Source organism: Peromyscus eremicus, chromosome 7 (assembly GCF_949786415.1).
Source record: "Peromyscus eremicus chromosome 7, PerEre_H2_v1, whole genome shotgun sequence".
NCBI classification, from domain to species: domain Eukaryota; kingdom Metazoa; phylum Chordata; class Mammalia; order Rodentia; family Cricetidae; genus Peromyscus; species Peromyscus eremicus.
In genome coordinates, this window is record NC_081422.1 from 10,249,336 (window position 1) to 10,273,957 (window position 24,622).

At 39.5% G+C, this 24,622-nt stretch overlaps 2 protein-coding genes across 12 annotated transcripts in view; one reads left to right on the forward strand and one right to left on the reverse strand.

Annotated features, from left to right (window-relative positions):
- The window catches only part of Mtmr2 (myotubularin related protein 2), a 63,675-nt gene extending 59,877 nt beyond the window's left edge, over positions 1-3,798 (forward strand). For 4 of the 5 annotated variants that reach the window (XM_059267307.1, XM_059267310.1, XM_059267311.1 and 1 more), the window contains 3 exons: positions 494-607; positions 2,062-2,238; positions 2,638-3,798. In XM_059267307.1, coding sequence (XP_059123290.1) covers positions 494-607; positions 2,062-2,238; positions 2,638-2,799 — 453 coding nt within the window. In that variant the 3' untranslated portion in view covers positions 2,800-3,798. The remainder of the gene's footprint in view (positions 1-493; positions 608-2,061; positions 2,239-2,637) is intronic. The other variant, XM_059267309.1, reaches the window with a different exon arrangement.
- A 351-nt stretch (positions 3,799-4,149) lies between these two features.
- Cep57 (centrosomal protein 57) lies at positions 4,150-24,615 on the reverse strand. Of its 7 annotated transcripts, XM_059267314.1 has the most exons (13): positions 23,807-23,829; positions 20,184-20,358; positions 17,093-17,272; positions 16,565-16,686; positions 14,835-14,951; positions 14,194-14,271; positions 11,794-11,904; positions 10,979-11,056; positions 8,057-8,292; positions 7,072-7,216; positions 6,146-6,254; positions 5,487-5,532; positions 4,150-4,801 (listed from the first exon to the last, which is right to left on the reverse strand). In XM_059267314.1, the coding sequence occupies exons 2-13, from the start codon at positions 20,320-20,322 to the stop codon at positions 4,780-4,782; spliced, it is 1,383 nt and encodes a 460-aa protein (XP_059123297.1). In that variant the 5' UTR covers positions 20,323-20,358; positions 23,807-23,829; the 3' UTR covers positions 4,150-4,779. The 7 variants fall into 7 exon arrangements, with proteins under 7 accessions (XP_059123297.1, XP_059123301.1, XP_059123298.1 ...); XM_059267318.1 differs by lacking the exon at positions 5,487-5,532 and having other exon boundaries at positions 4,154-4,801; XM_059267315.1 differs by lacking the exons at positions 4,150-4,801; positions 5,487-5,532; positions 23,807-23,829 and adding an exon at positions 24,390-24,615 and having other exon boundaries at positions 5,607-6,254.
- Positions 24,616-24,622: the final 7 nt, after the last annotated feature.

The window sequence follows — 24,622 nt, forward strand, 5'->3', positions numbered from 1 at the left end:
GTATAAAATGAAGACACTCACTGAGGCTTGGGTAAGGGTGAATTCTATGTTGGATTGATGCTGCCAGTTGTGACTCACAGGACCTGTTTCTCAACCAGACAAATAGGTTGACTTGTAAGTTATCTGCATAATTGTACAGATACTGACTTCTGTGTGTATACTGATGGCATTTGCTGGACACATTTGATATTTTTAATTCTTAGAAATAAGACATGTTGAAATTAAAAGAAAACTAAGCATGGAAGACCAGACTCATCAGAATTGCTCCAAGTCATAATTCAGTGGCTGGCAATTATAGAAGGTCAAGGCAGAGCAGACACAAAACCAGCATTAAGTCCACTCGATACATGCTGCATGAGAGAAACTCTACCTTGGAAAGGAAAACAGGAAAGGAAAACAGAAAATGCCATAATGGCTTAGGTAGTTTCAAATCTATCTGAATACTGTTACAAAGGATCTACTCATGACCGAGAGAATTGTGCTCAATTTGCAGTTCCCTACTGCATTTGAATTCAATGAATATTTCCTCATTACCATCCTGGACCACTTGTACAGCTGTTTATTTGGGACATTCCTCTGTAACAGCGAACAGCAGAGGGGGAAAGAGGTAAAGTATAAGCTGTAGATCTCACTCTGGTATGTATTTGGTTTTATTGTTTCTCACAAGATATACTAGAATTACTTCTACCCATGAAATGGGGATAAGGGAATCATCCTCTAATCCCAGAAAACTCTAGAGGCTAAGGTAGAAGGATCACAAATCTGAGGCCAGCCTTTTAAAACAGATCCTGTCTCAAAATAAGTCTGAAGAAAAGATGCAGAGAGGATGCTGGAGATGTACAGTTCAGTGATGGATTACTTGCCCAGCTCTGTCAGGTGCTGCGTTTAATCCTGCTACAGCAACAACAAACAAAAGAACCACTCTTTAGAGGTGTCACTGCTGGTGGTATTGGTAGCACCCTCCATGCACATCAACTTGTATTCTGAAAACTGTCAGAAAATAGGTTCTTCTGGGAGAGTACTCACACTGAAAAGCTCTACTACCAGGTTCAGATGTTAGACTCACTAACATCCAAGTTCACTTTTGTTTGTAAAACAGGCAAATAGTATTTACTGCTGTGAAAATTAAGTGCTTCTTAGACTGTACCTTGCAGGTAGTATATCTAATAGTGAATGTATTTCTGTGCATTGTAGGCTTTCTTATGTTATGGGATATTAGATAATCACAAATAGAGCACAGCAGTGTTCTAATTACTTTCAGTAAGTCTTAATTATACAATTTAAATACCATAAACCCTCTTTTAAAGTGATAATGGTAGAGCCACAGAATCAGGACCATCACCATTTAATTTAGAGCATTTTCATCATAGCAGTCCGTGTCCCGTCCCCCGTCCCCCGTCCCCCGTCCCCCATCTGTTTGTCCACATTCTCCCAGGTTTGGGCAGATATTAACTTGGTTTCTCTGTGGATGGGCCTCTTGTGAACATTTCATTTAAATGGAATCTTCCAGCATGTGACCTTTGTATCTGGCTCCTTGAGTTAGTATCTTTTCAATGTTTATGTCATAGCACTCCCTTTCTCTTCATGGTCAAATAGTCTTCCACTGTGTCCATCAGTTGATGGTCTTTTGGGTTGTTCTTTATTTTGGCTGTTGTGAACAGTATTACTTTAAACATATGGAGCACTTTTATTTTTTGTGTATGGGCATGTGTGTTTGTATGGTGGGAGACCAGAGAAGGTATTGGATGCCCTGGAGCTCATTTCTTTTTTCTTTTTGAGCTACCCGATGTGGATACATTTTGATCCTTTCTCCAGCACTGAGGCACTTCATGTACAAATATTTTTCAATCTGCAAAGAATGGAATTGCTGGGTCCCTCAGGTTACCTGTGTTTAACTCTGAACAACTGCTTTCATTTTCATTGAAGTAGGTCTGTCACCAAAGTGTCTAGTCCTTTTCCTCTACTGTTGATTTTAATGATCACACAACACTACACAAATTTCACCTAAGGTTTAAACTGCTGATGTGGTAGGGAATCTTTACCTATTTTTCCCTCTTGCAGAATCTTCCTAAGAGGACAGTGTCATTGTGGTCCTACATAAACAGCCAGCTGGAAGATTTCACTAATCCTCTCTATGGGAGCTACTCCAATCATGTCCTTTACCCAGTAGCCAGCATGCGCCACCTAGAACTCTGGGTGGGATATTACATAAGGTGGAACCCCCGGATGAAACCACAGGTACAAATCTACAGTACACAATATGACTCTACTAAGTCTGTCACACTCAGAACTCTGTCCATTACTGGTGATAATCCAGTCACAGAAACACTGCATAAGGCAGTCATGAGACTTTCCCAACTGCACACATCCTGAAGAAAAACTTTATAAAAGCCTAAAAACTGCAGGTCCTGAAGAGTTTTAACTAAATGTATTTATTATAAAGTAGCATCTTCTAGAAACACCGAAAGTCAGTGAAAGATCAATGGTGACAATAAAACTTGAATTTAATTCCACTGAGGAACTGAAGTGTGGGGCTGTCCAACTGTTGAGCCAGCCAGTGTCACAAAGCCCAGGGAATGGTTAAGATCTTGAGTTTGGCTGGGATTCCTACTGCAGTGATTTTGTTTGCTCTTGCAGGAACCTATCCACAACAGATACAAAGAACTTCTTGCCAAAAGAGCAGAGCTTCAGAGAAAAGTAGAGGAACTTCAGAGAGAAATTTCCAACCGCTCAACCTCCTCTTCAGAGAGAGCCAGCTCTCCTGCACAGTGTGTGACTCCTGTCCAAACTGTTGTATGAAAGAACTATTAGTCGGGGTATCATTGCCAGGAAGTTGACATTCCAGCACCTTATCAGTAGAAAGCCTTCTGTGTTTTAAACCCATCTATGGGAGAAACCTTCAGATGCTGTATTTATTTCAAGTCTCTCTTAGATGAGTTTAGAAACGCCTGGTGCAGGTGACAATGGAAATCATTTCATTTGTAATTAAAGTATGACACTAATCTTTAGTCACCCAAAGAATACTCAAGTACTGGAATCCTGTATCCACAGTGGGAACAAATTTTTAATTTAAAGATGTCTTAAAAGAACTGAGCACCTGACAGATGAGATCTCTAGGTGGGAGAAAAGCAAGAGCAGCTGTTCTTATACCTGAGAGCATACGTACTGCACCTTGATGGACATGTTAGATCAAAATCACTTCTCAAATTTCCCAGTTTTTGTGGTATTTAATATAGTAAAAAGCATTGTCTTGAGATTATTATGGCGTATCAGTAGTTTAAGATTGCTGCTGACATTGTAATTAGGGTATTTTCAACGGCAGTTAGGAAATGATGCCTTATATACGTGCTTTGGTGGGGGGGATGAAGGGACAAAGCAGTAACTGTCATCCAGGAATTCAAAGAACATTCCAGACCCTTCAGACTAATTTCCATTTGTGTGTTGATAACTAACATCACGGACGACATTTTAGAAACTATTACTCCACTTTATCTTAATGCTAATTGGCAAGTTTTAAGACAGTATTTTAAAACCTTCAAAGTCTGACTTTAGTGCTCTGTTTAAGTTTCACATAGAACACTTTACCAAAGAACACACTGCATGTAAAGAGTTACAATCTCAGTGCCAGCAAGTAAAGCCTTGTTTCTCTACTCACTGGAGTTGGGTGCTGGTGTGAACAATTCACCTCCTGGTGTCTATTTACTCTGTATAAGAGCCATATGTAATGTACTGTATGTAACAAAGGAGCTTATTACCACTTGGGCTTTTAATTAAATGACTTCAAACTTTGTCCTTGTCCACAGTTGTCTAAAGTATCTCCCTCAACCCCACTCCCAAAATGTTACCTAGAAATGTTCAATTTGAGCCTACCTGTCCTTGACACCTAAATCAAACTAAAAATAACCCTATTCTTAGTTACTAATTCATTGTTGTTTGAACTGTCATCCCGTTGTTACTGGAATTAGTACAATGCACATATACACACAGGTCTCCTCATTCCTCTTTTATTTGTGCTGGTCTGGACATTGAACCTAGAGCCTCACACTTGCCAGGCAAGTGCTGTACTACCAAGCTATATCCCAACATAACCCATTATTAACAAAATTGGTACCAAATGCTTTAGTTTGATATAAAATTAGTTATAAGAAAAATTTTAGGAGGTATTTCTTACTAACCAGTATTCAAATAAGGTTTCTATAGTAGTTCACACTTTCATCTTTAGTCTGTTTTCCTCATTGAAACTTTTATCATCTTGGTATGGCACAAAGGGATGCAGATGGGATTCAAACATTAAAGCTGATTGTACAATCACTCAAAAGCCAGAGGAATATAAGTGAAACTCTTATCACGTTTCCCTTCAAAACCTTCTGATGTCTTCTGTGACCTCCAAGAAATCTTCAGTGTGGAGTGTACACACTAAAAGCACTTCTTGTGGAATCCAACCACATTCCTGGCACTTCTTTCTTGCTCATCGTGGGATCCACGTTGGCATCTTGTACAGAGTACAGGGGAGCTCTTCTGTGAGTGAGCGAACAAGAACTGAAGCAGGATCAAAACCCAAAGCCCTACAGTTTGGATCCAGCTGGAGACAGGTAAGATAGCATCTGTCAATTACTATTCTAATTAGGAGTTGGAGCCATTACCACTCAAATGACAGTTTAATGTCCTGATATTCAGGAAGTTAACACAAGTGTAGGAGCTGAAGTGTGGTTGAGATGTAGTATTTACCATGTCATCAGCAGTTTTCTCACCTTCCTGGGATCTATGGACTCACTGGTGTCAGTTCACTGTTGCTGCAAACCTGCTTGTCAGAAAATTGCACATACAAGTCAAGTTTATAACAATTTCGGGAGATTTACACATCTCAAAAAACTATGTAAGGACTCTGAGAATTCTAACTAGAAAACTGTAGCATGAACAGGTCATGCTATTAAGCTGTAATCCATAATGTCTACCTCAATTCCTTTAATATATAGCTGGCACATTCACCAGCCTGTCTAATAAATCACTCCATCAGTCACATTGGGCTTAGGTCTCTGAAAGCAGGAGAGTGATAAACATGCACCGAACACTGTTTCTCAATCAGGATACTAATATGCACTCTTGAGATTGCACAACAAATAAAGCCTTTGTTAGCTCGCTACTAAGCGAAGTTTAAAAGTTGCTTTATTGATTTCAGTACCAAATTTAATAAACATGTCGGATCTCTTCAAAATTATAATTTACATTGACATAACGATAGTCAGGTGTGTTCAGTTCACACACTACCCTTATTCTGTATACTAAAAGCATGGGGTTCTCAAAGAGTCAAGATTAAAACCAGTGCTTAACTGAGTAACATGATTACAAATAGCTATTGACTAAAAACTGCAAATGTGTACATTTCACAACATCCCCCTTCTAATTCTTTATTCCAAAATTTCATTTATTTCATTAACAACTGTTTATAGTTTTAGAAGGTGTTATATATTTCACGGGTAACTTACTTAAAAATGTTTGAGTCTTTAAGAGTGATTTCATACTGATCAACATCTGAAATACCAAAAAGTAGAACAAAACAAAGTCCTCTTAAATATATAAATACTTCAATACAGAAAGCCTCTATCTGTAGTTGGAAACAATCCATTTAATGGTCATCTGGAGAAGGGAAAGTAGTGCTTACTTCACACCATGAGAAGATTTAAAAAGGAGAGACTTTTCAAGCACTGACTATGGGGACAGCCTCATATTCTGAATTTTCAAACCCAATTTACATATATTCCTACTTAAAAAACATACCCACAAGTAAAAAACTGGTCATTTGTTTACAAAGTGCAGTATATGAATACAGCAAATTCAAAGATACAGCACAGCTTCTCGGGCTGTAAAACTCCATTTCCATTTAGTTGTGCTGCATAACACAAGAGATTGTGTAATGAAGCTTGGGCCCCTTAACACCTGCTAGTAATGGCAACATTAGCAAGCATGAAACCTGGAAAGTCTATTGTCATTGTCCAGTAAGATACATCATTTATGATCTGGTGTCAGAAATCCCAACACAGATTACTGCTCTGCAATGAATTCTGTATGGTTTGCATGTCTTTCAGTAACTGAAGGTTTTTCCTGCTTTTTTCTCCAGGTCTCTGTTTGGCAAAATCCTTCTTACTTGGGGTCCTTGTGACTCCAGATGAACGACTGCTGTTTCCTTCTTCATCAAGAGTCTTTTTGTTAGCTTTTAATTCCTTTTTCTGTTTATCTGTGTTCTGTTTCTCCAGCTATCGAAATCAAGGCAGAGAAAAAAAAATCAAATTCAATAAAAATATTTTCTTTTAGCTCAAGTACTTTGTTTTTGATACCGGGTCTTGCTATATACAGTTTTAAAGTCTTGATCCTCCTGCCTCAGCCCGAGTATACCAATAATCTTCCTCTAACACTCCAAAGATACATGCTGGGTTTTTTTTTTTTTTTTTGGGGGGGGGTGTCTTTTTTTTTAGCACATAAATCTGCAGAGATCATTAAATCATTTAGTATTCAGCAATACTGAAGTATGTAAAAACACACATACTAAATAAAAGTACATTTTATTAAATAAAGCTACTCAAAGTTTTTATCTAGAGAAAGACTGTTTTTGAGATTACTGTGAACCAGAGCCAGAACAAAGGTGGAATCCATTTCCTGGGCTGACAGTAATTGGAGTTTGGGGATAAGTGGGCAGAGCTTAAGTAGGTTTTGGTATAAGCAAACATACTACACTTTTTCATATTTAATCTCACTAAGTTGAAAACCCAAAAAAACTCTAGGTGTATTTTAGACAATTTAATTTGGTCCAACTCAACCACTTAAATTTATCCAGAAGTTAAAATTTATTCATAAGGCTAAGGATATTAAATATATTCAGTAAAAACATACCTTATGTGAAACCTAAGTAAGATTAACAACACTTCTTTACTAAACCATGTAACACAGACTGGTTTATTTAAAAAAAAAAAAAGTCCTCAGGAACAGCCTAGACAAACACACCTCAGCATCCTCAGTGAACACCTAAGAAGGGAAAAGGTAGTCCTGACAAACAAGTAAGGGAGGAGGAGGTACCTGGGCTTGGTATTTCCGGACTTTAGTTATCTGGTTGGCCTTTGCTTCCATTCTCCCAACTAATGCCTCCAATTCACACTCCAAGTTGTCCTTCAGTTCCACAGTTGGTGACTCCTGGATGAGTTTAGCAAGCTGTTGGTGATCGCTGCACACAAAACACATATGGAACTTCCTTAAGTTTCCCATGTTTAAAAATTATATCCTTTAAATCTCAGTATGGGATTCACCACTCTTTATTTAAAAAAAAAAAAAAAATCCATTTTGCTTTTTAACAAAGTACTGCTGCTTCCAGGAATCTGAGTTCAGTTCCAGCAACCACATCATACATAGGTGACTCACAACCACCTGTGACCCCAGCTCCAGGGGCTCTGATGGCCTCTTCTGGTCTCCTTGGGCATCTGCACATGTGATATACACATAAAGAAAAATAAATACAAAATGAAGGTATAACCAAGCATTCTTTTTTTTTTTTTCTTTCTTTCTTCAAGACAGGGTTTCTCTGTGTAGTTTTGTTGCCTGTCCTGGATCTTGCTCTGTAGACCAAGCTGGCCTCGAACTCACAGAGATCTGCCTGGCTCTGCCTACCAAGTGCTGGGATTAAATGCGTGTGCCACCACCCTTGGCACTAACCAAGCATTCTTAATTCTAGACAAGTTTCTGTTCATCCAGGGTTGTAAGCTAATACACTTTTATCTACTTTCTGCTCCCTCCATCAACATCACATGTAAACATTCGGTTTTCAAACTCATCAGTTACATTTAGCTAAACCTAAACACTATTGAGCTTTTGCATGGCCTTAGACACCTGACAAAATTAGAAAGGGAGGTTTCAGCCATGGCAGGTAGATTTATTTAACTCCCAGCCAGTGGGCTAGTGTAAGGATTATGCTCAACACCTGTTAACAAAATTAGGATTAATAAATTCAAGCAGCTAAAAGAGATTTTATAACCAAATGTAATTTTTAATTCAAAAACTCCAAACTCACAAGCTCATTTGCCCAAATTCATCCTGTAGAGTTTGTAAGACATCTGACAGTTCTTCACTGACACTGCTGGAGGGAGGCGTCACTGACTTCTTACTCTTGCTACCTCGTGAACAAGCTTGCTTTGCTAAGGGAACACTGTTAACAACTCGATCATTGCATAGAGCTTTACTGTGGTGCTTCATCAGATGCAAGACATGTTGAACGTTGGCCACCACGGCATGGCTGGGACTGGTGGACTAAAGAGAAAAGTTAGTCAGGCAAGCCAATATCCTCTCTTCCCATTTTCTAGTTCTAAACCATCTAAGGCACAGATGGGACTTTACTGTGGTGAATCAGCACCCACCCTCCACTCTGTGCCATATACTTAGTCTAGCATCATATAAATTGGGTATGTTGGTGCAGACCTGTAATTCCAGAGAGAGACAGAGGCAAGAGGACCAAAAACTGTTCATCTTGTGCTACAGTGAGGTTCAAGACCTCATCTAAAACCAAACAGAAAAGCACTACCAAAACCAAAACACCCCACTGACCTTCTTGCCTCAGCCTTGTGTTCTTTGCTCCACATCATGATTTTACCTGAAATCCAAACTCCTTAGGCTAGACAAAACGGCTCTGAGTGTAGAGCACAGCCTATACTGCTTAACCCTCTGTTTCTTGACTTACTCAGTGAGCAAACTGTATTTGCAGATAACATTTCTTTGGTGAAGCCATTTTCATACCCTGTGTTAAACCTAGTTCAAACATAACATTTCTAAATGCCTGGGAGGTTAACTGCTCCACTTCTCAGATAGCCCACTGGCAATTTTTACATCTATCATTGTTTATCACAGCATACTCTATGTGTCTGCATGTTATTTTACCTACTCACTTGTTCTTCCTGGTCCTTGAGCAGCGGTTCTCAGCCTGTCTAATACTGCGACCCTTCAATACAGTTCCTCATGATGTATGTGGAGGCCTACAGAAGTTTCCTAGTGAGATCTGAGCTTGCTTTACCCAGCGGAGCTGCATCAGAGGATTGCTTGACCATGTGCATGGTTCCTAGATGACTGGAAGAGTCTATACTTGGCTGAGCTAGGGGGAGGTCTTTTGCTCCACCCCTTGGCATTCCTATAAATAGCCCTTTAGAAGAGACAGAAGACGCTGGTGGATAAGGATCCAGGCCCCACCCTGTATTTATTTCTCTCCCCTCTATCCTTCTATCTAAATCTCTTATCCTTTTCTCTTCAAGAGTACCTGGGTTTTGTAAAATGTGGGAGCTGATCTCCCAGCTGGCCTCCCACAGTAGTGACCCTCCACCATAAAATTATTCCATTGTTACTTCATAACTAATTTTGCCACTGTTATGAATCATAATGTAAGTTTCTATATTTTTGTAAATGTAAATATCTTGAGGTGTGCACCACACTCAGCTTTCTTTGAATAGTAGGAAAAACTGAAGTGTATCTGTCACAGCATAAACATAAAATAAAACCTGATAGCTTTCTCAAACTTGTTTTAATGGGAAATAATAATCTCAATAGTTGGCTGGGCTTGTTGAGCTCCATAAGCCATCAGCAGACAACTTGTTTAAGATGCAGACTTGTGGGAAGAACTTAAGACCTAATGCGCTCATTGCTTAAAAATGTTTCCTTGTAAGTGTTTAGTTTGTCGCACTGGGAAAGGAATCATACACCAAAGCCTAGTGGGGTGATCCTAGGAATACAAAGGTGGCTAATGACATCAGAGTAATCACTACTTGCCAGTAAGTTATATACACACATATAATGGGCAGTATGTATACTTTAATATGCAATGAACAAGTTTTGAAATTTGTTGTTACTGTTATTTTTCTGACTCATAATGTAATTTTATGTCAGTTGAGTCTAGTAATGAAAAATTTGGGCTTATAGTCTTACTTTTCTAGTGACTCATTTTTATTACATATGTAAGCATGACTATAACAATAAGTAATTTTAAAATTTTTGAATGTTTAAAATTTAAGATTTTAAATATTTTAATTCTTCAAAATTTGTAGAGAGGGGCTCAAATAAGCAATTGTGTTTTCTTAAACTTTTGTAATAACATGTCATAAAGAATACTTAAACAACTTCACATTGAGAGCCTTGTCTTGTCCTTTGTGATTCATGGCTTCAATGAGAATTACCAAAGACAACAAAATGGGTATGATGAGACTGGACAGGACAAAGAATGAAGGTTGTCAGGTGGAATAGGGTAAATGTAGCACAACAAATTTAAAAATTCTGCACAGGGACAGAATGATGGCTCAGTGGTTAAAAGCACTCTTGCTGTACAAGCCTGATGACCTGAGTTCTATCTCCAGAACCCACTGTGGAAAGAGAGAACTCCAAGTTGTACCTTGACCTCCACATCATCTCTGGCCCCTCTCCATTTTTTGTTTTCACAAAATGTTTTCCACAAACACACAAATTAAAAAATAACTCCACACCCATACTTACAGAGGCTTATATAAAGATTCAGGAAAAAAACCTGTTCCTTGAGTTGATTTTATAAATAATAGGTTGTACCTTCTAAAAGAAGGTTTTCCTAGAGTCAGGTATGGTGGTTCATACCTATAATCCCAGAAGTCTTGAGGCTGAGGATTTTTTTTTAAGTTCAGAGTTTGCTTATATCCCATAAAATGTGTAATAAGACTGAAACAGGCTAGAGAGATGGCTCAGCAGGTAAGAACACTGGCTTCTCTTCCAGTAGAATTCCAGGTTCAATTCCCAGCACCTACACGGCAGCCCACTATCATCTGGAACTCTAGTCCCAGAGGATCCAACACCCTCTCTGGCCTCTGTGGGCATTAAACACAGATAGTACACAGACATAGGCTAGCAAAACACCTATACATATAACAGGAAAAAAAAAAAAAAAGACATTGAAATAATTTACACATGAAAATCAACAGCTACAACTCACCTTTCCAGCAACAAACGGCATATCACCTAAGCACAATCTGTAGTGTGGCTGTGCACCGAAATAGTTTCTAGAACCTTTCTGGATGGAGAAAAAAGAAAGCTATTTTATTTATTTTGGTGAATTAATCCCAAGACTTTTAGCTCACTGTGGAACTACTGGGTACCTAGCTTTAACCAGCAGTCTTGCTGCTCTGACCAAGTAGAAACAAGGCTTCAGGAAGCTGCTTCTGAAAGAGGGACTTACTTGGCCCACAGTTCGATAAGATACAACTCATCATGGAGAAAGCATGGCAACAGTAGTCCCGGGTGGGTGGGTATTAATTACACTGTACCAAGAGTCGGAAAGTAGAGACAGGACAGTAAGTGGGCCAGACTAGCAACCTCAAGGCCTGCTTTCCAGTGACTTAATGGGGGTCATTTCACATTCAAACCACAACACTTGTTTATATTGGGGATCATAATTGGGGGGCTAATGGGGGTGGGAGGATGGGGGATGGGTATTAACTAACCATGTCAGAATTAAGGAAAGGAACAGTCTTCACAAAGCATTTTAAGAGTCAAAAGTAATGAACACAGCTGAATATTCCTAGTATTTTTATGTTCTTTTGTAGTTCCAAATGCTTTCATACAGTCCCTCACTACTATGGTAAGAATTCACAAATAAATTTTATTATTTATCTTCAGCTTTGAGTACAGACACTAAGAGTGAAAGAGACTCACTCTTCCAAGCTTCTAATTCCACATGGCTTTAGTGTTGTTTACACAAATTATTACATAAAGTTGGTATTTAGTCTGAGACTGGTGCAGTTTTCATACCTTTTCTGGTGGTTTTGACTTCTTCTTTTTAATTTTTCTAGTGCTGGTTGGAACATATGAAGTTGTCTTATCTTCAAAAATAAGTCTATTTGCTTCTAGACCAGTCTGCAACTAGAAAAAAATTAGCATAGAGTTAATGATGTAAAATAAAAGCTACAGTTCACAGTTAAAGTGCCACCTAAGTCTGTAACTATGCTGGTAATCATCTCACTGAAAAGATGACATGGCTGTACAGTATGCCTTTAGTTGGTCATGTCTTGCATGGAAGCACTGTTCCACTACTGGTGGTTACTCTGCAAAGTCTACTTCAGGAATTCAATGGAATGCGTGTAGCTCTAAGCTGACAGTGTGCTACACACAGACAAGCAAGCAAAACACCCATACATATAAAACAAATATAAATCTTGGTAGGGAGAAGCTGCAGTTTTCTCTAAACTATCTTTCAACAGCCCCACTCTTCAAAACTTGGTAAAAGTGGTTATTTTATATCTCTCTATAGATCAAAAATAGTCTGGAGTTTGGTAAAATTTCCAATGATTAGATTCCTCCCCTAAAGAATTTAAAAATTCCAAGAAAGGAAAAGTTCCCCAGAAGTTATGACTGAGTTTTAAGAAACAGCACAAGTAATGAATGAAATGCAAGGAATACTGAGAACATTCCTTTAGTATTCAGCACTCTTAGGACAGGGTTTTCACCGGCAGTGGAATGCGGGGCTCTCCATCCTCAGGAGCATGACACGCTTGGACATACTGAGTAATACTTTATACTAGACAAAACTCCAAAGGATATCATCCCTCTGGAATATTTACACTGTCAACAAGTGTGAAGAATAACAAATGAACCACTTAAAGGATACTTTTTGATTCTAGCTCACATCTAGTTTTTCTAGTAGATGTCTTATATGTGTCCCTGAGTTTTAAAGTGCTTTTATTACCATTTGTTTGGTTTCTCTAGCACTATAAAATCCAGACTCTGGATGGTTAAATACACCGTTCAGGGTTATACAAATCAGAATCAGCAAGATAGAGGAATGCATCTCCTTCACCACCTACCTTCCATTACCACAGTGCTCACCATCAGAACTCAAACTGATAAGAATTCATCAATTAAAGAATTTGTGAAGATTTCTATTTAGCATACAAGAACTATACACTACAATTTAATAAAGAATAACCCATACATTTGCAATGTTACATGTGAGGAGTAGAGACATCTTAAAACAGTTTTCCTAAAGCCAGAACAAAAAAAAGGTTAAGTGGCCATATACCTCAACAAGCACACAGAAAAAGAGTAAATCTACAAATGATATCAGGTGTAATAAAAAATCGACATATCCAATCAGTGATTCAAAGGAGAACTAGCAGAAAGAGACTGTAATATTCTATTCCTGCATCAGCAGCTGTGAGAATGAAGGACACTAGACAGGATGCCACAGACTCAACTACAATGGTTCCATTAGTAACTTCTGAGATTAAGACCTGCTTCTTGTGTTACTATAATAAAAGTTACCAACACTAGCATAATCTTAAAGAGGTTGGAAAAGAGACTATCTAGGAAATATCCAAGCAAAAAACCAGAGAGAAAAGTCTCCAGTTAAAATAGAAAAATAAAAAATAAAACTTTATTATTCCTACAGTGTCTTCTATAATGCAGTTCCGGCTGGAATACATGAACTCATGCTTTGAATCTTTACAATTCTACTACCAGGTGGCTGGCCACTGCATAGGACAAAATTCAAAACTAGGAGAGTAGAGTTCATTCTTCTCTAGGACAGGAGTTTACTTAAGAGTCTCAAGAGAAGCAACAGTTTTGTTGCTGCAGTACTGAGGACTGAACCAAATGTCTAATGAATGCTAGGTAATCCTTCTACACTCAACTAACTCTACCCAACACACACATTTACACTGGATACTGAATCATCTGCTAGGAGCTCATCAGACCTAAGCTTTATATGAATACTTCTGTGTTTGACACCTTTTTAGCTCACAGGCATTTTTTATATTACATGTATGGATTCATGTATTACAAAAGTGCCTGCATTATGTATGTGCATGTGCTTGGTGCACAAGGGTTAGAAGAGTACCAGGCTCTAGAACTGGACTTACAGATGGTTGTAGGCCACCATGTGGGTCCTGAGAATCAAAGCCAAGCCTACTACAAGGACAACCATGTGCTCTGACCTCTGTACCATCTCTCCAGCTCCAACCTCACGGACTTTAAAAATACTAATCCAGACTCTGATTTGAAACATCCAAAGAACTGCTCAAATTTTACTTTGCAAAGTTACAGTCCTAATTTCCAATACTAAGCTATTTCTGAGGTCTACATATGGATCTGGTGTACTCATGCGTAACTGTTCACCTTTAAACCACGTGTTTACCTGTTCATCATTCCACTCACCTCTGCTGCCTGAGCCTGCATACGCTTCCTTTCCTGCTCTTCTTCATGGAGTTTAGACTCTAATTCTTGCATTTTTTTCTAGTGATAAGAATATCAAAACGGATAATAGTTAAAAGTATCTTTTTGTAGAGTTTTAAAGATAGTCAAAATAATCATGTTAGTTCACTCTAGTGATGGCTCAGGCCTTGATAATATCCATGACACTCTCCCAATAGATCAACTAACAGTCATTAGTGAGGTAGCTGTGAGTTAAGTGGCCAGAATTAAGGGGAAAAAAAAATCTACGACCAAAAAACACAGCTTTGTATAAAAGTAAAGATTACATAAAGACAATCTAGATCTTCACTCAGTAGTATTAAATCTCTCTCAAGTAAAACACAATTAAAAGTAAAATTAGTTCAGAAAAAAATTACATGATGCAAGTTTTAAGTATCAAAAACATTTCACCCTTCACTGTTTTCAGAAAGAACTACCTTATGTCCGGCCACCAAGATTGCAAAATGTCAACATTCTTTTTCAAATTATTTTCTTTTTTAAAGACTATGTATAAGAAAAACCTTTACATTATAAATATCCATGTTTATGAAAAAACTGACAACCACAACACCAGACATCGGTAAGTAAAAGTCATGTTCACTGACTTCTGCAAGGGCCTGCATTGTGGTAAGTTTGTTGTATTCCTGTTCAAGAAGATCCAGTTTTTCCAGCTGGCTCTGAACGTGAGTTTGATCATGTTGCCGTTCTCTTTCTAGGGAAACCTGAGAAACAGCATCAAAATGCAATATAATGTGATAATCAAAAAGTTGAAAACACAGCACACACCCAACATAATACTATATGTAATTTGCCTGTCCGTTCACAGACCTGTGCTGGACGTGGAAAAGAATTCTAGGAATAGAACACTAAGACTTCATGGGTAACAATGATCTGTGTCTGTGTTTAATTTTGTATGTATATGCACAGCTTGCCTTTTTGGATATCAGAGGACATCTTGTAAGAGCTAGTTCCCTCTTTTTGCCATGTTGGTCCCAGGGATCAAACTTGGTTTTTCAGGCTTCAATGCAAGTGCCTTTATCCACTAAGCCATCTCACCATCCTTGGAATATTATTCTCAATATAGTATTTACCAAGTATATGGTTCTATATAAGGTTTTATTTAAGGGCATATATCCTTATACCCTAGGATAGAGGATTTACTGGCCACACAGGCTATATAAATACACAAATACTATTAAGTATTAAGTCCTATTAAGTAATTTCTTAAAAACTGTAAGAACTCGTATGCATATTTCCTTTGAATACAAAATATACTCTTTTCTTCCTTCACACTTAGGGTCTGATTTGGAAAGACTGCCCATCTGCTTAAGTCTCATTATAAACAAATCAGAATAGATGGGCAAATATCTAACTGGATATATTTGCAAACGCCCAACACTAAGTCTGAGTAAGCCATTGCCATTTCTTCAGTGTCCATGACAGTGGGGAATTATACAAGAGAATTCTGAATAATAAAACAACCCAAGCAACAACACAGTGAAGAGATGCATAATGTGCGATTAATCACTGACACATTTTTCCCAACACTGCTGTATAACTGCTTATACATATAAGTCTTATTTCTCAAACTAGGACCAAAAGTTGACGGGGGCTAGAAAATAGTATTTCTCTTTTACAACTGCAGATTTTCTAGCATTTAAGCATGTAAGAAATCAAATTTTGCATAATAGTTAAATTTTCTATATGAAAAGGATGTTTAAAAAATATATTGGACACTAATGTTGTAATTATCCTCTACAAATGTACAAGTTACTTAAGTACAAAGATTACTGATGCAACAGAAGAAAAACATTTTGTTTTAAATTTAACAAGTGCAGTAGCTGGACACATAGCTCATCTGGTAGAGTGCTTGCCTAGCACCAGAGAAAGCCTGAGGTGCAATCCATAACAGTACATACACCAGGTATAGTGATGTGGCCTATAATCTCAGCACTCTGGAGATAGAATCAAAGATGAGAATGGCCAGGTCATCCTTGGGCAACATGATGAGCCAGCCTAGGCTCTATGAGACCCTGTTTCAATAAGCAAATTGTTTTTTTTTTAACTGCAAAAAATTTTACAAAGAGTAGTGGATTTCACAGGTACATATGGTTATTTACACATTTGATAATATAGACTCCAAGACATTAACATGACTATTTTTCAAATTTAAGCACAAGTTTACCAAGTACAAGAATCATACATAACAAACAGAGCCAATCAAACCACCATCTATATACTACCCTGAGCCCAACAGACTTCAGCACGGGGCTTTAACAACAGTGCCAGCAGGCCTCTCTGATAAGGTCTGCTAATCATCTGGGAGGTGCCATACCTGCTTTTCTAAGACAGATGTCCTCTCCATCTCTGCATGCTTTATCATATTTCTCATGTATTCCAATTGTTTTTCTAAAAGACTACATTTATTTTCTGCAGCTAACAGCTGGGATGTCAGTTCTAAAATGAATACACACAAAAAAAGTAGTAATTAGCTAACACACAAACGTGTCCCAACAGCGTGTAAACAGGAACTGGACTTACATGGGTTAGAGGTAAGGTTAGTGGTAGGGTGCTTGCTCAGTATGCCCGATTACTGCAAAATAAACCAGCAGGCCTCCAAAACTGCCAGTCCCTCCCAGTAGTCCTAGAAACCTCTCTGGATGACTTATGTTCTTTCTGATGCTAGTCAAATATGCCACACACTGCCAATAAGCACTATGTATGATGTCACTTGCTCCTCATAATACACCTGACTATGATGTAATTCTTAATGGCTAGAGTGACCATCACAAACTACCAATGTGGAATTCTAAAATAATTTTACAATATTTGGATAGATCTGTTTCCTCTTAGTTAAACAAACCTTGATTGTGCTTAGATTCTTCATTCTTTGAATTCTCTCTCTCTTGTATCTGTTCATCCAATACTTTCTTATATTCAATTGTTTCCCTAGACAAGGTTTTCACACTTTCTTCTGCCTGAATCCTTTCCAGTTCCAAGCGTCGAATCTTATCTTGAAGATTCTTAAGAGCAGAAAATATGGCTGCCAAGTATAAAATGCACACCTTAAGTTAATAATACACACAGAGAAGCTTACCAAAAAAGAAATTTTCTTCTGACAGATTCTCACTCTGTACCCCAAGTGGCCTCAAAAATCACAGTAATTCTCCTGCCTTAGCCTTCCAAGGGCTGGGCTAGAGATGTGAGCCATAGAGCCCAGCTCTGAAAAGAAAATTTTAGAAGACTGACACAAGTCAAGTGGGAGATCATTCTCTGAAAACAACATTATTTCCTAATTAAAAAGTCATTCCAAGGCATCATTCTGAATTCTTTATAAGGTTCTACTAGTTATTTAAGTAAAAGTTAAAAGAGAACAAGAAAACAAAAACCACCACTAATGTTTAAAAAAAATTACAAAGTTTAAAAAAAGACCCACCTTGGCTAATCATACATAAATTCACAACTGTCCTGTGATGCTTTGAATAAGAATGGCCCCCATAGGCTCATGTATTGGAATGCTTGGTCAACAAGGAAAGATACTACTTGTTGGGGTAGATAGGGCCTTGCTGGAAGAAGTGTGTCATCTGAGGTTTCAGAAGCCCAAGCCAAGCAGTGTCGCTCTCTTCCTGCTGCCTTTAGATCCGGATGTAGAACTCTCAGATACTTCTCCAGCACCATGTCTACCTGCATGCATATAAAGCCATGTAGTTCTGGCTTTACAGTCAAGGATACATGAAAGGGGTGGTGGAATCTACCTCTGAGGCTAAGGAAAGCTACTGAGGCCAGGCGTGTGTAAGGGGTGTGCCTGAACACAGCAACTCTTATAAAGCATTTGTGTGAAGCTGTGAAGGTAAAACCTGGATTGTGATGGAAACCCCAAGATATTGGAGATACCAGAGTCATGGGATACCTGGCAAGGAGAGCTACTAAACAGGGTGTGGAACCAGTGAGAAGTGCAGAAGTGCGTTGCAGTCAACAAAGCTGAAAGGAGTTGGAGATATGAAGATCTCCTGGATATCACACATAAGATGCAGAATTTGGAGTTTGCCCTGCTGGATTTTGGTCTTGCTTGGTCCAGTATTTCCTCACTATATTCTCTTTCTTTCCTTTTGGAATGGTAATATATATTCTGTGCCATTGTATGTTGGAAGTATGTAATCTGCTTTTTTATTTTGATTTTAAAGGAGTACAATGAAGAGATTTCCACGAGTCTCAGAAGACTTTTAAACAGTGTTGAGACTGTGATAGACTATTGGGATTTATGAAGTTGGATTGAATGCATTTTTGCAACACTATGATATGGCTACAAGCTTATGGGGGCCAGGGAGTGTGGTTTGAATAATAATGCCTCCCAAATGCTCATATATTTGCATGCTTCACCAACAGCACTACTTGTTGGAGTAGGTGTGGCCTTGCTGAAGGACGTATGTCACTGGTAGGGAGGCTCTGAGGTTTCAGAAGCCCACAACAGGCCCAGTGTCACTCTCTTCCTCCTACCTTCAGATCTGGATGTAGAACTCCCAGATCCTTCTCCAGCACCATGTCTGCCTGCATGCAACCACGCTTCTGACATGATTACAATGAACTAAACCTCTGAAACTGTAAGTGAGCCCCAATTAAATGCTTTCCTTTATAAGAGGTGCCATGGTCAAGATGTCTCTTCACAGCAACAGAACACTGACTAGGGCAGTCCCAAAGTACATTATTAAATGTTGTCAACCACTTGGCTCCTAGATGAAGCACTGAAATCAGAGCAGCTATGGTTATCCACAGAAGACCCTAAAAAGGTGTCCTAACATTCCCTCCTGGAAGGTAAGGAGGCTTCCAAAGCTTACCAAGCAGCTCAGGAGGCAGGATACAAGGCCCTTCTCCTTAGAGATTCCTCAGAGGTTGCTAATAACTGTCAGTTCAGGGGAGACTCTTCCTTAGTCACCTGTAATTTGCCTATTGTCATGTGAGAAAGCTCAAACTTACTGCCTCATCAATTTTGTCTTTAATGGACCCATCTCTTTGGTTTGTTGTTGGTACCTCTCTGTGACAAGCAGACACTTGTTCATATATCCCCAGCAACAGGTATCAATAGATGTCTCAAATATTTTCTGTTGTATGTACACGTGTTGTATGTACACCAAGTACATACATATGCCAAGGTCAGGGGTCAACCTTGGCTTCCATTCATCAGGTAACACAGTGTTGGTTCAGCCAAGGTCTTTCACAACTGAGGCTCACTGATTAGGCTATGTTGGCTGGACAGTGAGTCCCAGAGATCTGTCTGTCTGTCTCTGGCACACAGCACTGGGAATAGAAATGTGTCAAAAAGCTTGGCTTTAAAAAAAAAAAAAAAAAAAAAAAAAAAAAAAAGTATTGGTTTTGTTTATCCTTTGATACTTTCACATATATATGTAATGTACCTGGATGATAGTCACCTACTTCCTTTCACATTCCCCAGGACCTGACCCCTAATACACACACCCTCTTAATTTTTGTATTCTTTAGAAGAATACAATTCAGAGTAATTAGTGCTGTCTACATAACTCTGACTTTTTTAATAAGGTATTTATTTAATGTGTATGGGTGTTTTGCCTACATGTGTATTTGTACACCATGTGCATGCCCAATACCTAGAAGCCAGAAGAGGGTGTCAGATTCCCTGGGAATAGTTACAGATAGTTGTAAACTACCATGTGGGTGCTGGGAACTGAACCCAGGTCCTCTTGGAAGAGCAGCTAATGCTCTTAACTACTGGGCTATCTCTCCAGCCCCTGTCTGAGACTGATTCTGGAGAGGACAGACTAGTAATAAGTGACTCAAAGTATTTTAGCTTCCATGAGTTGATGGATAATGTTCAGTAGTCAATATGAAAAGCACGATAAATTCACAGAAATAAAGGGGAAAATAAATACTGTTTTACTTGAAAACAACAGAGGTCAAAACTAAGAATTTTAAACATTTACTTTGTTCCAGTTGGTTACCTCTGCTGTTGCTTTCTGGATAGGCAAGTGTGGGCTTATTTGGGGAGCGTCGCAGATCACTATTAAGGAAAGGCTTATCAGGTGGATATAATACATATGGAGATGAAGAATGACGAACCATATTTCTGTTAGACCTCAATGGTTCAGCTAGGATGTTCTGAAAAAGAAAATTACGAAATTACCTTGCAGACATTTAAAGCAAATATTCATGACTGAGTAACACTGTATGTTTCTCTAAAAGACAACAGAAAGGAAAAACAGTGCACTGATCTCACAGTAGAACCCAACCACTACTGACTGTGAAGAGATGCAACATTTAGGGTTAAACAGCCACATGGCAAAAACACCATGCTCACACAACCTCAATACAAATATTTAGGCAAGTCCAATCTTTGTTCAGATCAGAAACAGACACAAATTGCTGACTTATTCTACCTTCAATAAACAAAATGTTTGCCAAATATTTATAATGACTAAAAACTCCCTAAAGAAAGCATGTTCTTTTCTTAAAAAATTTATATCTATCACTTCTCGGCCTTTTGGCTAAGATCAAGTGTAAAAAATTTATATCTAGTTAGCAAAAAGGGGAAACAATTATAAAACATTTGGGCTTATATATTCTCATATAAAACTATTTCTCCACATACACCATCTGTCACAAATCTGTCAAATTTGGGATTATGTTTCACATGATATAAACTTACCAAAGTATACCTCTAAATGTTAACCGGAATTTTAGTAGTAGGTGAGTTTGTGGTGGTGGACGCTTCAATAAGAGGGAAATAATGGAGATGCTAGGAGCTAAGAAAGAAGACAGGATGATTGCCAGCTGTTCAGAATTCTCACACATCTAGTTCCCTTTTTCAGACTGCCACAGCAAATTAGGATTTTCAATTTTCTGAAGAACTCTATTGCTAAAATAAAATATTAGTGTAGTTTGTGTAGGTACAAAGGAACGATGAATATTTACAACAATAAACCACTTCCTTGAATACACGGAACTATCCAAATACCTATATAATAAGTTTGTACTTTAGTGTTACAGTAATACTTCCAGTGGATTTATAAGGGCAATTACAAAACACACTGTTGCTGTGAAAACTACAGGGGGCGATGAGCTTAGCAAAGTTAGGTACAAGCCTCAAAAAGAGCCCTAGTCACGTAAGTGCTGTCACTTCTCAGCCTTTTGCCTAAGATCAAATGAGAGCTCTATGTGATGTAATATGTGGGCTCAGGTCTTGTATACTATTAGAGGGACCAGCCTTAATATTATACATCCCAGGAACTCAGGAGAGAGAACTACGAACACGGAGGACTATTTTCAGGAAATAAAATCTCAGCACACTTAGCTCTATAGTCCACTTGCTTTAATTCCTCTGGCATAACATCCACATATACACAGCTTCAGTTCTGTTCTCGTGCCTAGCTCCTTTCTTGCCTGATTTCTCTCTGTTTATCTACTGTTTCCTCTTAAGTTCTATCTTAATTTTCTCGTCTTAATTCTGCCTCATCTAGGTCCTTTTCACCTTGTTCTTACCCAGCTAGTACTTCCCCATCTGGCTTTCCCTCATCTTCCATCTTATTCCTCTAGTACTCCCGGTGCCACAAAAGGACAAATCTCTTCCTCAACTCTTAAGAGGCCTCAACCCTAGACTGATTTCTGAGTTTTAAAAACAAAATCCAGGCCAGTGGATAAAGGTGCTTGCTGAACAGGCTTAATGACCCACGTTAGCTCTCAGAACCCACTAAGGTGGAAGGAGGCAACTTCAAAGCTGTCTTCTGACCTCCAGAAGCCAATTGTGGCATGTTCACCGCCCCCACCCCCATCACCAGGCACACACTAATAAAACTATGAAAATTCTGAGGTAAACTAATCTCTCTCAGAAGCATGGATGACAGAAATCATTTACCTAAGCACTTCACTCGGTGGAGGGAGCAAAAATGATTCTCCTTCAGCCTCCTAGGTCTCTCCCTCATTAACTCCCTAGATCTCTCCTCCCACTTTCATTAAATGCCTGAGTTCCCCAAGCTTGGTCCAAGGTTCCTTTCTTATCTACATGGATTCTCTTAAAAAAATCGCATCTACTCTCAGGCCTTAATTTTAATTTGCCAGTAGCTTTTAAGTTAAAATATGGAACTGAGATCTGAATCTAAAACTCCAAACTCACATCATTCATTACCTACTTGTATGTCTTATCAGGCACCTAAAATTTAATGACTCTAGTCAAATTCTTGGTTAATTCCCAAATCTGCTCCTCACGCAGCATACCAAAATAAATGGCACTGCCATTTACTAAACTGCTCTGTACAAAACCCTTGTATAAAGTCATTTTCAATCACTCAGATCTAATCTCTCTGCAAATCATTTAGGGTTCTTTCTTCGTACCATATTTAGAATCCCTACTACCCTAGATGTTGCTATAGTTGGTTTAAGTTTGAATTACTGTGAAATGCTAACTACTCTTCACAAATATGTTCTTCCAAACAGCTTGCCAGTGATAAAGATCCTAAAAAAAGGAGGTGGGGGAATTCAAGTTAGTATTTCTAATCAAAACTCTCCTATGCCTTTCCAAAACAGAGCACAATTCTTACCATAGTTTATAAAACCTCCACATAATGTAGTCCCAGGCTAACCCTTGTTTCATTTCCTGACACTTTCTTTGATACTGTCTCCCTACCAATTTTCCAGTAATGGGGACTCCAAAAAAATCCAAAACAATACCATTGCACAAAATACATATACTTTTCTATTGAACAGGCTTTAGGATTTCAGTTGGGTCTACCATAAGGACTAACAATTAACTACATCCCTGTGACACTGCCTTGATGGCCTTGGGTAAATCTCAATCTATTATTACCTACTCCTTAGTTGGTCTCCAATTTCTAAGTTTTGAGGCAAAGAAGAGCCCTCCTTTCCCAAGCCAAAGCAGTCTTGTCCCTGTATAATTCATGAACCCACTGACACTTGTTTCTGCTGGTCTTTCTTTACCTTTTATCGATCCGGTCAGTGAATGAACTCCCAAATGCTTGCTCCACCACCTCTCATCTCTAGAGCCATTGTGCTGAAAACCTAAGATAGTCTGGCCTTGTTATCACAGATTCTAGTAGCCACAGAAAGTTGAAACAGATTCCTAAGTGTGACTTTCTGAAGGTGACTGTAATCTCTAACAGCCTCTCCCTCATCTGATATGAAATTACCCTGATATTCTGACTTCCCCCATTATTCAATTCTCACTTGTTTTTCTAGTCCTTCTTGCCCAACTCTACCTCTGAATTACCTGTTTGTTACAAATTACCCTCTGATATCCTGGAAATACCTACTGTCTTGCTACATACCTCAAAAGTTTGCAGTGCGTTATTCTCTTCCAATGCCTTCAACAGGCAACTAGTTCTATGTTCTCTTCCACAAACTACCTTCCCTAATACTGCTAATCAATCAATTCCAGACTCCTCGGTACAAACACGAAGAGCAGTAATGATCTAATGAGTACAGTGCTTTGCTCCTTCAGTGGGGTTTCTAGAGTAACTGTAAACAGTAGGCGAGGCACAGAGCATTTCCGAACGCAATTCCAGCTCTGTCACACTTAATTCTTATCTCTTCTTACTAGAGCGTTTTCCAAAAGACTGAGCTTCACAATAGAATCTTTACAAACACCAGTGACTAAACCCGCCGCTGTCTGAGTCCCCGGGTCGCTTCTCCAAAGCAGCATTTCCACCCTGAGTCCAGGTGTTCCCCAAGAGGTGGGAACGCACGGGCTCTGGCTGCAGGGATGGCGCAACAGTCACTGCGGGCACTGCAGACAAGGACGAAAATGCACTCCGGGGCCTCAGCGGCGGTCACTCCGCAGACCTGCACACCTACCTGTTTCCTGAGGGTTTCCGAGCCGGGCCGTTAGGCTCACGTGACCGAGCTTTGTTTTCCCAGGCCTGAGAGTGCAGCAGCCCGGCCGGGACAGGGCTCCAAGCGCGGGCTGCGAGGCCAGGCGAGCCCTGGGTGGCAATGGAGGCGGACGGGGCTGCTGCTCCACAAGACACAGGTGCAGCCTCCCGGAGGGACCGCCAAAGGCACGCGGCCCAAGCAACCCGCCGTCCCGCGGACTGACGCCAGATCCAGGGCCGTCAGAAAAGCGAGGCAACCCGGGGAGCCGTCCCGGCCCACCTGGAACCCACGCCAACCCCGCCGCTTACCGAAAAATGAGACTCCGAAGCCGCCGAGACCGAGGCCGCCGCCATCTTCCCGCCTGCGCAACGCGGGCCGCCGTCCTCGAGCTCCTCCTCCGGATTCGACAGCCGCCCGCCTGGGACGAGCCGAAGCCGAGCCCCCGATGGAAAGGGCGGGCGCGCTGCGAACCGGCTAGGAGCCTCGGCTTCACACCCTACAAGGACGCCACACTCAGCGATCACCGAAAGAGCAACGCGTC